Here is a 15,110-nt window from a genome sequence, read left to right as displayed (position 1 = left end):
GCTATATTTAAGTATTTGTCACTCGATTGTCAGACACGAAGAGGAAATTGCTATTGTCTACCAAAAGTACTACCACACATCCAAAGCAGAAAGTTTACATAAAAACACTTATAAACGTCTGGGGACGTTTGTTGGTCGTTGATGCGTATTTTTGGTGGAAGTAACCTGAGTTTTAAGCTGTAGTGACATTGGCTATCTTGTTTTGTTAGAATGAGTAAAAATGAGATAGACACTGTAAACAATCTAGTAGTTACTGACGCCAAAATACGTCTTTGATTTCACGTCGGCACCAATATTTTCAAATTTGTGACGTTATTGTAATTTGGTTTGATTTTTCATAAGTAGGTATACTTTTTTTTTAAATGATTTCATGATCACTTAAAGGTGACGATGATGAGGTGTGCTCTCTATTTGTCAAATGTTGTGGTCCCATTACTTCTGATAACACCACATAACAATTAATTTACTTAGCTACTCATCTTATCTGGGCTGGTTTGCGAATGTGTTGACCTGGTTTCGTTTGGTTCTGATGATAATGTTTGCAACTATCAACTGCAATGAAATCCTACGTTTCCAACGATTTAGTGTGATTTTTTTTTTTTGCGGAAAAGTGTTCTTTATACTCTGATTGAACTAGCTGGTAACATATGCAGGAACTGACATTACAGTCTCTTTCGTTTCCGCATCTATGACAGTACCAAATCGAGCACATTTTTGTTAAATCCATCATGGCGTTGTTGTCATGTCACTAGTACTCTAGTATCTCGTGAAAGTGCCAGAACCGTTGGTTGCACCGCAGTCGACTCTCTGAACACGGTTTAACCGCTCAGGTTAGTGCACCTCGTCGCGTTATCAGATACAGAAGCTCGCTAGCACACGCACAAGTCCGTAATCAGTTCAGTACTACAAGAGAACGCTGTCACTGTTCTACAACAGTAATCAACCCTTTAGTTGACGTTCGGTAGTACCGCTAGCAATCAAACAGCGGTTTAGCACCGAAAAGAAAGTTCAAGTTTTCGGTTCGTCGGTTTTTGTGAAAGTATCACTCGTTACACATTGTTGAACATTTTCTCGAAATTTTGTGCAACTCTGGGAAATTAGTTTGTGTTTATTTGTGTCGTGACCCTATTACGCACTGTAGGATGTGATTTGCAGATTTTCAGGCTAACGTCTTTTTCCTGGTCGCCATGAGTCAAGAACTACTTCAGGTAGTTAAGTTTAATCGATTTTTAATTTATTTACTGAAATGAAAAAAATACATTATCCAAACGTTTGGTACATCATTTTTATACTATTTGATAATAATGCAACAATATTTTTTTAATAAATACATTAAAACAGCAGACAGTATAAGTTTTTACGTGTTTTTTTTTGTGATTGATTAGTTACTTAAGAACTTCAATCTATCACTATTAAAAGTGAAAAGTGACGTCGATTATCGCAAAACTTGAGTCTGAGTCTGATTAATCGCAAATTTTAGCTTCCAATTTCATATTATAAAATACAGTTGTCGACACCAAAGTCGAGAAAAATTAATTAAACCAGTTACAAACTGAAAAAAATAGGGGCTTACATTAGAAATGAATGTAATTATTATACATAGTGTTTGATAGAAATTAATAAAGAAGTTTGTGGAATGATACACAAAAAAAAATCACAGGTTTTCCTCAGAGGTTTCTAAATATTTCTTTTTTTTACGTTTTATAATATTTCTTCTTTATTAATTTAAATTTTTTTGACAAACTGGGAAAATGATCACTAAGAGAAATTTTGGAAATAGTAAGGATGAACCGTCTTCAGAGTCAGCTCCTGAAAGAGTTCAAAAAATATTTATAAGAACCACGAAGATTTCAGGACAAACGAGTTTGTTCAATTAGGTTTTAAACTAAAAAAAAACATAAACAAAATTTTTCCATTATTTTGACAATAATCCGAACGATTTACTAGTTGGGACATAATCTTTCATCTCCTGTTTCGGTTGTACTGAGTGATGTTGTCAATTTGATTAATGTTTCACTTAAAAATTCCCACAATCTGCCGCAAATTAATCAGAAACTTTTCCATTGGTGCAACCAACTACTGAACTATAATAATAATGTTGTATCTTGAGTGTGTTATTTTTAGTTATCTCTCTACGAGTATCCATAAACCTTTTTTGTTTCTCCCAGACAGTTCTAATGCTCGAACATAGTTTTAATCATCTTTCAAGCACCATTCAGTGTAGTAAGATAATTTAATAATAGCTTTTTTTGCATTGTGCAAATAGCGAATGTAATAACAATTACTACCGTTCGAAAGTATTCAAGGCGTTTTGCTTTGAAGATCCGTTCTTGGAACTGTGCGATAGGAATTTTCGGACTTAGTGTTATGAAGTAGGTCATTAAACAATATACAGGGTGGTCCTGTGTAAGTACTTATGAAATGATTGCTCGTTCCAATGAAGACTTGTTCCAAATTTGGACAAAATTACTTCAACGGTCTGACAGTTATGACAAAGAAACGATTTTTTTGAACTGAAATTTGGGGGACTGTTTCTTTCTTAGGAAGCATTTTTTACAAAAATGACATAATGCATGTCAACTTATTTTTTATTATTGACATTTAAAACTGGACCACCCTGTATAAATTCAGCGAAACTGATTACGACGTTTTTTCATTTCGAAGACATCCCTAAATATAAAACAAAACTTGGAGAAGCCATCGCTGACAATGCTTGAATAATAATTATGTATAAAACAAGTTTTAGAAGCAAAGAAAAAAAAACTAAAATTAAAAAGTAAAGTAAAAGTACTTACGTACTTTATTATATTACTTAGTAGCTTAGAGTGGGATTGATAATGGTTGTATTGGCTTTGTTAGGGTTAATGATTCTGAACTGTTCCTAACATTGGTTTGGACCATTTGCATGATAATTTGTATATAGTCTTGTAAATCAAGTACATAGCAATACTTATCTCATCCATGCAGATGGCCCAAATCAGTTTGAGAACAGTTCCTGAACGGTTCAGAATCATAAACATGAACCCGAACAAAGCTGATGTGTTTATTTTGGCCATTCAATATGTTACAAATTGATAACTGTCAAAACCCATTCAGTCAAAGCCCTCTAGCGGCCAAACGGGGCAAGTTAGCGGTGTCCGCTCAAGATCACGTGATAGCTCTAATCATTAGCCACTTACGATCATTTAATGTGTCTATACGGTACGTTTCAAATAATCAAGTTATTCGCGATTTTTTGGAAAAATGCACCAAAATTTTGTCAAATTTTCCTGACCTACTATACTGACCGCCGCCTGAATTAAAGTGGTTTTTAGTAAATATTTCAAAAACGGTTAGATTTACATAAAAACTACAAGAGCGCAAAATTGTTCCTAATGGACCACTAAACCAAACTACGTAACGTTTGAACTTCAATACAGTTGCCTGTATACAGGGTGTGCACAAAATTGTTAGTGGATCATTATTTTTGCTCACCCTGTACACAATTTTTTGCTCTACACCACTGAAAAGAGCAGTTCAAGACGATTTGTTTGAGTGGTTGAACCACCCTGAACTCCCAAAAATAACCAAGCTACAGGGTGTTAAAATATTGAACTAATTTTCGGTAAAAGTGCATTAAAGTAGTTTTTGGAAAATATCTCGAAAACGGTTAGAATTACAAAAGAAAAACACTACAGAAACTCCAAAATGCTTCTCAAGCAGTCGAAAGTTTTTCAAAACAGTCTAGAAGTTTTTAAAAGCTTTTAGAACGCTTTAAAGGCGCCAAATGATCTTCAACTAGTCTAGAAGCTTTTAAAAAAATTCAAGGCAGTCTAAAAGCTTCCGTATGCTTTTAAAACAGTTTAAAAGTTTCTAGAACCGTCTACAAGGTTTCAAATGCCTTAAAAGCAGTCCAGACACTTCAATGTTCCTAAAGTAGTTTAAAAAGATTTCAAAACACTGCAGAAACACCAAAATGCTTTTAAAGCCTTTCAAAACAATCTAAAAGCTTCCAAAAGCTTTTAGAACAGTCTAAAAGATTCCAAATGCTCTTCAACTAGTCCAGATGCCCCCCAAAGAAATCAAAACAGTCTAAAAGCTTCAAAAAAATTCTAGAACCGTCTAAGAATTTCCAAATGCCCTTAAAGCATTCCAGAATCTTCAATATGCTCTTTAAACCTTGCTTTAAACTGTCCAAAAACCTTCCAAATGCCTCTATGATGTCTCTAAAATCTTTCGTATGCTTCTAAAGCAGTTTAAAAGCTTTAAAAAATTTCTATAACTCGAAAAAAGTAAAAATATTTGCATCTGAAAGAGTTTTTTTTTTACAGATTTTTTTACTTATTAAGCGCTTTTTTTCACGATTTTAGTGCTTTTTAATCTAATAATTACTGTCAAAATCTACTTTATAGCTGTATAAAACATATTTGTTGAGAGAGACACTTACAAAAGAAATGAAAATACATTTGAAACACCACTATACAGGATGTTCTGATAATGTGTACTGATTTATTTGCTTTGAGAATTCTCTAAATAAAAACCTCGATAAAAACGTTGAATACAAAAATTTTATAAGATGTTATGCTGCTTATTATTTATTGTAACATCATACATATACAGAGGGAAAAATATAAATTTTTTTCTGTTAAATTTATAACTTATTTGTCAATAATCTCAAACGCCTAATATTAGCCTAATATTTTCAACATTTTTAGAAAATTATTATTTTTATCTGTATACAAAATTACAAAATATTGTAGTTCAAATCAAAATGTATTAAAATTATTTTGGACACTCTGTAGCAGCTATTTCAAATGGATTTATATTGTTTTTTTATCATACAGTATAGAAGAAGAAATTTAAAAAAAAATTTGTAAGCCACTTAAAATGCATTTTTTTAAAACTTTTGCTTGACTAGCCTGCTTTTCATTATGTCAATTTTTTATGGTAAAAAGTACCTATTTTTTTCTACAAAATTACAGTTTCAAACTTACGATATTGACTTTTGACGCAATTGATTTAAATTATGATTTAATTTGTTTTGAAGTACTATTGCTTTTAATTTTGCTTGGAGATTGATAGCGCATTTTCTACATTAAATTATAGATAAGGTCGATTTTTGGTTGTAAACCCTATTCATTCTTGCAGTAAATTTCATTATACTAGTACTTAATTAGAAAGCAACTTAGGACTCTAACCACCTCCTAAATCCTTTTTAAATAATAAACTGCACTCCATTTTTCAGTCTTAATAATTGAGACTAAAATTGTAATTTTAATTTTAAAATGTAAATAAAGTCTATTTTGCTTATGACCATTGACCATTATTACGGTAAATCCCATTAAAATATTAGTTTATTTCAAGCTAATTTAACCTTACTACTTAAAAATGTAAATTATTTTCAATTAAACCCCATATCTTGAGCTTTTGGTACTGTTTAGCATTCTTTTGGGTTTAGGTTCAATATAAAGTTGAAGTATTGTAAGATGCAATTTACAACTTGTTCTGTATTTATAACTTTTTTTTTCGGTTTACTACTAACTATATTATCAGTTTAACTCAATTGTGTCTATTTTTATTTTGCATTTTTTGGCAAATAACTCTCTTAGACGACCATCTAGAGCAAAATTGTCCTTGTTCATTCTTGTAGAGGATGACATTTTCTACAATTTTTGTTTTACTACATGTTTTTTGCTACCTTTACCTAGACGTGAGTTACGGCCAGTTAAAGTTGAGACTTTGACTATCACGTGTTATTTTTTGGATTTACTAAAATTAAAAGTAAACTGTTGCGGTCAAAGAAGTTAGGACTTAATGGCAATCACTCACATTGAACTTTTATACTCTTCAATTATAAACTAATTTGCTACTTGACATATTTATTGCTTTACGGTTTATTATTTTATTTCAGCGTCGATTAATAATATCAAAGCGATATTTGCAAATTAAGGCACCATTAGTAGGCAATCAAGTTTTCCTCACTTTTATCGTTTACATCTGAGAATATTAGCACTCGGAATAATGAAACTTATCTAGAGTTTTTGATAGACTTTTCTATGTCAAGTTAGTGATTGACATTCTGTATAACATTAAATGAATCCTAAAACTTTAAACTTTAAAAAAAATTTACCATTGAAAAATTTTAAATGTCCGGAAGTTGAGTGTACAAAAATATCTCGAAAACTATTCCGGTAACACACATATTTCTCATGAGTCAACCTTGATTTCTTTTGATAATAAATTGCATTTGGCGTGCCAAATCCCTAATGGATTTAACGGAAACTTATCCCACATTTTTTTTTGCGAAAAACCTCGAATTAATTGATATGTTGTGACTTTTTAAAACTGCGCGTTTTGACTGTTCTATAGTGGAATTATTGTATCAAAACACTGTCACATTTTGCATTATTAACTGTTTGCACTTGTGCCCCAAACGACTGTATTAGGCAGTTATCCAAAAACAGTTTTTTAAAAATCACAACGGAATTTATTGCCAAAACGTCCTGCTAATAGATTCATGTGTTCCTGCGATTTTGAAATCGGAGTAAATTAGCCTCCAGGATCATTAGCGATACACATGATCTGCATGTTTGCTCGTCTCGATGTTCATTAATTCAATTTCAACACTTTCTTGACAGTTTCCGAAACTAGTAGGACGTGTAACAGTTGTTAATGGTGTAGCTGAAGGTCTAGGAATAGACTGAGTTAAATAATAATTAGAAACTGAACAAATTGTGTTAGAAATGGTTTTTTTTGTACTAAGCTGTAGCCAAACACGATTACTAGCTGTATGTTGACTGTCTGGCAGCATGATAAATGGGTGAAATATCACCTTGACCCTCAATTTTTAACACAAAAATGAAATTAAATATCTTTTGTGACAAAAAGTTGAAATAATGTTAATTAAAATGTGACTAACATAAATGTTCCTGGTAACCACAGGGTAATTCACCAGGAAAAAGGTAATTATTATTTGTTAGTGGAAATAAATAAAAATTGTTCCAAAACTGCTACTAAGTTAGAAGTCATTTAACCAAAACATTTGTCAGTTGCAGCAGTATTAGTTCATACCGGAAGTAGGTACTAATTTTGTTATTTACATGAAACACTCTGTAGATTTTATTTCCTGAGCATTTTTTTCTTTAATTATTAATAAAATTTGTATGATGAATGACTATATTGTAGTAGGGACTGTTTTCATTACAATCAGTAATCGTAATTTTTAAATTGTAGAAATGTGTGAATTCTGAAATATTTAACTTAAAGAAAGAAGCTTTAAAAGGAGATAATTTTAAGTAAAATCTAAAAGAGAATATCTAGTACTAAGGACTGACCTAACATATTTTCAGGTTTTAGTTATATATTTTTTTTACTATTCATCAATACGTGGACCACTGTGTGTACGATTGGTATTTGCTATTTTAAGTTTGAAGAGTGAAAAGTTGGTAAAAAATTAGGGAAATAATATATATCATTCTCAAAAATACAGCATTTAGTACCGTTTGATTTGGCCCTTAATCAATAACAAGATTATCCACCAAAAACATACAAAAACTAAGAATGTTATGATATAATGACAAAAAAGCAAGTAGATTTTCACACATTTTTTATAGTTACAATATCTAAAAAACTATGTAAAATCATACGTTTGGCAGATGGATACATTGGCCGATAGGAATGACTCTTTTTGAGACTTTCTATATAAATCAGTACTTTGTGATTCGCCATGTTTAAGTGTAAAAAGTCTTTAAATACCTATTTATGTAACCAGTTACGAAAAGATCGATTTTGTGTAACGAATGAATGTTTGTAGGGCGAGCGAAGCGAGGTCCTACAATTTGAATGAGTTACACAATAAGACATTTTCGAAACGTGTTGCATACATGATTTTTTCTAATTTTGACCAAAAAGCGGTAAAAACCGTCTTTTAAAGTGATTTAACACAAATATTCACTTTCATAGCACCTTGTATAAACTGTGACAACTACATGTTATGATGGATGTCGCCCATATGTTTCTACGGAAATGCATAAAAACAGGGAGTGATGAAATTAACTTTTCATAACTAGTTACATAAAGTGATATTTTATGTAACTAGTTACATAAAGTAAAACTTTTTGCCACTCTAATCAATTTTGAAAAGTGTCACTTTATATGCCAAAATTAGAAAAAATTATTTATATCATTAGAGCTATATTCATATCTCGATTCTTGAATGGAAGTGTTATAGCTTTATACTTTGATTCAAATGCATAGTAGGACGACTTGTTATAGAAATTATTTGTGATATTATGTAAGACTTCAACTACCCTAATTTTAGGAACTGGCATCGGTTAAACGATGCATTGATTTGTTTGTAAATCGCCGACGTTTTGCCATTTATTGAGGCCTCACCAGAGCTAAATTTTTTAGTAGTAAAACTTTCGAGTTTTTTAACGTTCAAAACCAGGAACACAAAACTTCAAGGCTTTATCAATAGTAGGCAATTTACAATACAGCCTACAGCAGCTATAAACTTTTTTTTGCCGATCCTTTAAATTTGCATGTCATGCAGTCTTCCAAGGCCAGCGTTACGTGGTATATAACTCCCTAACGGGAAACTTAGCAAACACGTGACACCTAACCTGTTGGAAATTGTCGTTAACTGAAATTAAAGTTAGGATGCAACCAAAAATTTCAAAGGATATATGTATACCAAAAATCAAATCAAATTAGGAGGACGTCACAGCAGTAAAAATTTACATTGTTGTCAGAATGACAAAAAAGCAGTAAATACGATTTACTTGTTTTATTTAGTAAAATTTAATTAATTTTTGTGATAAGCACCAATAGTTTTAGTCAATCGCTTGTGTCAGGTGATATTTTACTGTTTGAGGAATACTTGGTAATGATGTGAAAAATTATAAAATAAAAATAAAGCATTAAGTTCATAGTATTGTTACAAAGGCCTCATAACCAGATTGGGATTTCCTGAAATTTAGGGAAAAACGAGGGGTCGTTACTGTATAGAATTTCCCTAAATTTCAGGAAATCTTAATCTGGTTATGAGGCCTTTGTAAAAGTATTGTTGTTATATTGGACAGAAAAATGCTTTCTAGGGTTTTGTAACAACTTTGGATTATCCTTTTTTCCAACATCTTGTATAATTATTGGCTGGATTTTGTACACATACTGTTCAAACAGGACCTTAATATGAAAACATGCCAAAACCAAGTGAGCACGCATTGTTTTGGTATAGTTGTGGGCAAAATATGCGAAAAATCAAACAACAATTTATAACAATGTAATAGGCAGGTTTTGATTGTGGCAAATGTGACCAATAAAGTAGCAAACATCACATTCAAAACATTTAGCTAACTATTACATTGTTACGTCATCAGATTTTTGTTTGACTATAGGTCTGTTCGCAGAGGCATTCCCTGACTGGTTTCCAACTCAGAAACAGTAAATGTCAAGTTTCATTGGTTGATTGAGCACGTGACTATGACGTTTTCTGACTTGTGGCCAATGGATGTATCTATTTCTCTGATTACTAGTTGGAGATTCTCTCTATGAGGAGACCTTATACAGCGTGTCCCACGACGAAAGAGATCGATCGACATAAGAACTACCGTTAGGAAAGTTTTGAAAATTTGGTGTGAAAATATCCAATGCAACTAAAATATTTTCAATGTCAAACACACTTTCGGTTATACCAAAAGTAGGTACCAAGTTGCTTATTTTAAATGGGACGTCCTGTATAGTATTGTATTTTTGAATACTCCTATCAATTTCAAGTACATTTCATATCAGTCATATATTATAACGGTTTTCTGAATATTGACGTTTGAAAAATTACATTTTGGAGCTCCTAACCAGAATGAGATAGAGAAAAGCGACTTGCATGTGCCTGTCTTAACTTTTCGAGACTTATCATTTGGTAACATTTGACACTCTCAAGATCTCAAAAAGTTAAGATAGGATATGCAAGCAGTGTTGCCAAACGTATTTTTTTTTCGGCGTAGATGTGTTAAATACATTGAGGCAGTTCAGACATTCATCATATTATATTACCTATATTTAATTACCAGATAGATTTTTTTAAGAACAATGACGATCAGGCTTTAGACCAGACCAGGATGAACTCCTACTCCTGTTGAGTTCACACCGTTTCGGTTTCTTTTTGTTATTATTGGCAATGTTGCCAAGTCAAAAAATTTCATTCATTTTACATTATTATACAGGTCTTTAATAGTTAAAATTCTAATCATTGATTTTTGCTGAAAATAATATAAAAACCGTACTTCAAAAATACAGATTTTTCATTTTTTTAAATAATAATCGTTAGATCACGTGGTTTTAAAGGATAATTTTGTTAAACAGTCACGTGACCATTGCCAAAATCATAAATCTCAAAAACACGTTTTATATCAAATACTACAAGAAAACGTTTCTAAACTCTGATTTTTGCAACTTGAGAGCATAGTTTGTCAGTTTTGACGTTAGTGACAGTTGTCATGTGATCGTAGAACACTATTTAGCTAGACGGTCACGTGACAATTGTCAAAATAACGGTCATAAATCTCAAAAACACGTTTTATATCAAATACTACAAGAAAACATTTCTAAACCTTGATTTTTGCAACTTTAGAGCATAGTTTGACAATTTTGACGTTAGTGGCAGTTGTCACGTGATTTCAGAAGACTGTTTAGCTAGACTATGAAGTGACAATTGTCAAAATAACTGTTAAATTTCAGAAAATCGTCTTGTTTCGGAAACTGTGTTAAAAGGTAATTCTTGCAAATTCTAGTAAACATTTTGACAATTCTGACAATAGTGACAGACATCACGTGGTTTTAGAGAATAATTTGGAGTAAGAAAATGACTGTTTTAAGCGCATTTTTAGAATCCTTATGAAATTTCCTATTCAATCAACTGAAAAAGTATATAAAAAGTTTCACAGCCAACATAATGGCAATAACTTAATTAAAAACGGTAGATTATATATAAAAAACAGGAGAACGGTAGAAGAACTACAAAAATGGTAGATATACCGTTTTAACGGTAGACCTGGCAACATTGGTTATTGGTCAATTTTTTTGTTTCTTTATTGTTCCATCCAAGTTATTCAAAATGAGGAAGATCTACCCCGATTGGGGTAGTTTTGACAACGCTGTATGCAAGCCGTTTGGTTTATGTAATTCTGGTTAAGAGCTATGACACTCCAAAATTTGTAAATGTCATTTTTCAAGCGTCGATATCTCGAAAACCGTTGCAGACAGCTATAGGTTATGATACATGAAAAATATCCTAATTTTACTATATTTTCAATACTTACCTATCGATGGTTTTTCTTATATCGACCGATGTGTTTCTTCGTAGTGGGACACCCTGTATAGTGTTACCCTCGCTTTTATATGGCCATTATTCCCACGGTAATTTGCGTTAATGCTTAATTAAAACAACAAGCATTTACTTGAAATTTTGCAAGTATAAGTTATAGCTTGTATTTATTCCAATAGCTCAATGAATAATAACTCTCGTAAAAAGCTCGTTGAATAATATTACTTATACTATTATTATTTTAAATTAATGTTTCTAAGTTTTCAAATATTTTCAAGCTCGAATGTATAATAATTGATATACACTCTTTACTATTTACCAATTTATTCTCAACGTGGTATTGCATACGTTGCTGCAATTTAACTCAAATTTACCGAAACAATGACAAAGCGTACCAAAATGGTCCTTAAACTTTAACGGCGATTTAAAAAAAAATTGTTGCCCCAATTCGTCACGAATTTTGCCCACCGTTTATTATTGTGGAATAATTTTAGCACTCAAATTCGAAGAGGTGTTGAAGTGAAAAGTATGCGTGGCCAATTGCCATAAACCGTACCAAATCCAACTCGTAAATGTTAACAAAGGTTTTGTTGGCAATTTGTTCGTACTTCTACAAAGTGTTTAGGTGTACGTGCACAATTAAACATCTTCATTAGTGTTACGTCACTGTACGTTTCCGAAGATGCTATAATTGTGATCATCACCAAAGGGATTTCCCGTTTTTTTGCTAATTGGTACCTAAATAACACCAGTCGAATTGCAAGAATTGTTTTCTCTAGCGATGAGTTAATGTACATAAAAAAAAATTGAGAGATTATATTTTTTCCGGAACAAAATATTGCCTTGTCAGGCTTTTTGCTTGTTGGGAAATACGTTGGCCTACATAAGTAATACAGTCAGTCCAAATGAAGATATTAATGCGATCAAGGAAAACTAGGCCAATTTTCTGCCAAGAATTCCATTCACGGATCCATTAATTAACTGATTAAATGTGACGATTTTTTTGTTAACAGCATTGAACATCAAACATGGAATTGGACCTACCTTGGGCTTTTTTGTCACGCCCTCTAGTATGTTTATATTGATTTTCCAATTCAAATTGCTAGTTTAGCAAGCCTTTATTACATTTTAATCAAGAAAACCTCCACAAGTGTGACTATTGTTTTGCGAAAATTTCTCGTTGAAATCCAACTGTTTCTGTGCTTTCACTGATGCAATCTAGCCAAACTAGTTTAAATTAAAATAGCATACTATTTCTATATTTGCTTGTACTACATGTACATACAGGGTGTTTCACTTTCGACACTTTTGTAGGATACATTTCTGTTATTTTTAAAAATAAATTGTAGTTTATGTAAAATTAAACGTGGCCTCAGCCCAGCAGAATTTTTATAATCCTGTTCGTTTTTAAAATAGAGGAAAATTGAAAAATATCACTTTTAAGACGAGACTTTTAATTTTTTTTTGTAAAGTCACCTCTGGCACTAAAAATTCATGTTTAATGTTCAATTATTATAATTTCAAAGTAATTAAAATTTAAGTAACTGTAACATAGTTTTATATTTTTATTACCATAGATGATTATTTTAAAACTATTTCTTTATCTACTTGTACTAAACAAAACCGCCAGTAACCATAAGTACACAAGTGTTTTACTTATAAAACTTAACAAAAAAGGATGAACAGAAGAAATTACAAAACTATTAAGGTGTATGGTTGATGATTTGACAGTTGTGCAACATTGTCTTATTTAAGACAGTGGTTTAGCAGCTGTCACATAAAGGGCATCAGTCAAAATTCAACTCAGTCAGTCAGTTGTATGAATATTTTGCTACCAGTTAAACTAGATTGTGTAATTGTAGTTTTGAAATTTGACAGTGTGACGCTCGAGCAATTCGAAAGAACATAAAACAGACAATTCTGTCAAACTATTGGTTTGAACCTGTCAAATTTTAATTACACATGTTAAAACATTATAGGTTAGGTCAGTTATGGACACTATAGAACATATAATTTTTGTTCTTATTGTAATTTTTTAACGTAGCCACTTGTCACTATTTTGGAAACGTTAATAACAGATTAAACTGGGAACGTAGTTATTTTTTTGTTTGTCCAAATTTGTGACAAAACAAGGTTTACAAACGACACAATCAAAGCAACGTTGCTAAATTAATATTAAAGTAAGTAATATTTTTAATTTTACAATCTGTCATGATTACCTTTGAATTTAACCTATAAATTTGTGGTCACGTGACCATTCTAAAATTAAAATTTAGAGTTTTGGAGTCTCATGATAATTTTTTATTTTCACCTTGTTTTTTTGAAGTCACGTAAAGTTCCACTTTATAGACACGTTTATAGAAATTTGTATTTTAAGTGACACATGACTCACGTGAGAGTTGTTACATGACAATTTTTACGTGGCTACATTTAAGTAATTCTATAGAATGTTAAATTTTTAAGAAGTCCACTCCAAACCTAACAAAAATTAAAAATAATATACATTAAAATAAAATATGTGTTTGTGTTGTAATTAAAAAACTGATGACGTTAGATCACAAACTATGCTTCTACTGTCACTACTTTTTATTTCATTATTTTCTATTTTCTAAGGCAACATTACTAAGAATAAATAGGCATTACTGGGCATTAAATTAGTATTATTAATAAAATTGAAAAGGTCTAAATTATACTATAAAAAAAAATATCATAGAATATTTTTTTCTATACATCTACCATTGAAATATGAATAAAATAAATAAAGTTTGGTAATGTCAATGAAATCCGTTGGAAAACAAGGAAAAATTATGAATTTTGTAATTTTACTTTCAAAAAATTTGACTGTTTCTAACGGCTAAACCGTACAACTAATCAATCAACGTTATACGTCAATAAAAAGTTCATTTCAATAGCTCTCCTTTGACATATAAAAGCTTATTCAAAGTGTAGCAAATAAGCTAGTTATTGACAATTGAACGAAAAAATGGACCAAAAAAAGTCATGAAAAAATAAGTCAACTTTGACGCCCTCTAGTGGCCAAACCGTCCAACCTATTAACCCCGGTTGGGTATTTTTAGAAAGCTCATTTCATTGGCTATCCATTGACGTATAAAACTTTACCAAAAATAGTGCAATTAAGCGAGTTTTTAAGGATTAAAAAAAGGATGCACCAAGAAAGTGAGACAAAAATTGGTCAAATTTGATGCCCTCTAGCGGCCAAACCGTCTAACCTGCCAACCCCCATAGAGATATTTTTAGAAAGCTTATTTCATTGGCTATCCATTGACGTATAAAATTCTACTTAAAGTAGTGCAATTAAGCGAGTTTTGAAAGATTAAACAAAAAGATACCCCAAAAAAATTGGTCAACGTTGACGCCTTCTAGCGGCAAATGGCTAACCGATTTTATACGTCAATGGAAAGCTCATTTCATTGGCTGTCGTCAATCGACATATAACAGTATACAGGGTAATTCAAATTCGACCCTCACCATTGGGATCTCAGAAACCATAAGAGATACGAGAAAGTTTAAATTGGGGCAAAGTTGCGCAATATAAAGCCCAACCAAATGCTGTTTTAAAAATTTTGATTTTCCGAGTACTTCCGAAGATATCCGAAAAAAACTGAAAATTTGATTTTTTGTTTTTATTTATTTCTAACCTTATTTGAAGAGATATCCCAAAACTAAAAGCATCTTTTCATTGCCACTTTTTCTTAGCTATTCGATGATGGATTCAAATTTGCCACACGACGTTTCGTTTTCTGTCAGTCATCATCAACTTTCTTTTTTCTTATGGGCGCCATATTGG

At 31.5% G+C, this 15,110-nt stretch overlaps 2 protein-coding genes across 15 annotated transcripts in view; one reads left to right on the top strand and one right to left on the bottom strand.

Annotated features, from left to right (window-relative positions):
* The window catches only part of mtd (TLD domain-containing protein mustard), a 112,754-nt gene that overhangs the window by 35,917 nt on the left and 61,727 nt on the right, over nt 1–15,110 (top strand). For 2 of the 13 annotated variants that reach the window (XM_081996149.1, XM_081996146.1), the window contains exon 1: nt 821–1,208. The exons of 5 other annotated variants lie outside the window; for them this stretch is intronic. In XM_081996149.1, the coding sequence (XP_081852275.1) occupies nt 1,188–1,208 (21 nt within the window). In that variant the 5' untranslated portion in view covers nt 821–1,187. Of the gene's footprint in view, nt 1–820; nt 1,209–15,110 lie in introns of those variants that run through there. 6 more of the 13 variants (XM_081996148.1, XM_081996147.1, XM_081996150.1 and 3 more) reach the window with 5 other exon arrangements.
* LOC145740594 (uncharacterized) overlaps nt 1–15,110 on the bottom strand; it is a 216,316-nt gene that overhangs the window by 162,064 nt on the left and 39,142 nt on the right. The window lies entirely within an intron of this gene.

The sequence above is a fragment of the Ips typographus genome, linkage group LG2, assembly GCF_016097725.1.
Source record: "Ips typographus isolate SLU linkage group LG2, UJ_Ityp_2.0, whole genome shotgun sequence".
Lineage (NCBI taxonomy): Eukaryota > Metazoa > Arthropoda > Insecta > Coleoptera > Curculionidae > Ips > Ips typographus.
This window is presented reverse-complemented; position numbering and strand designations above follow the sequence as displayed.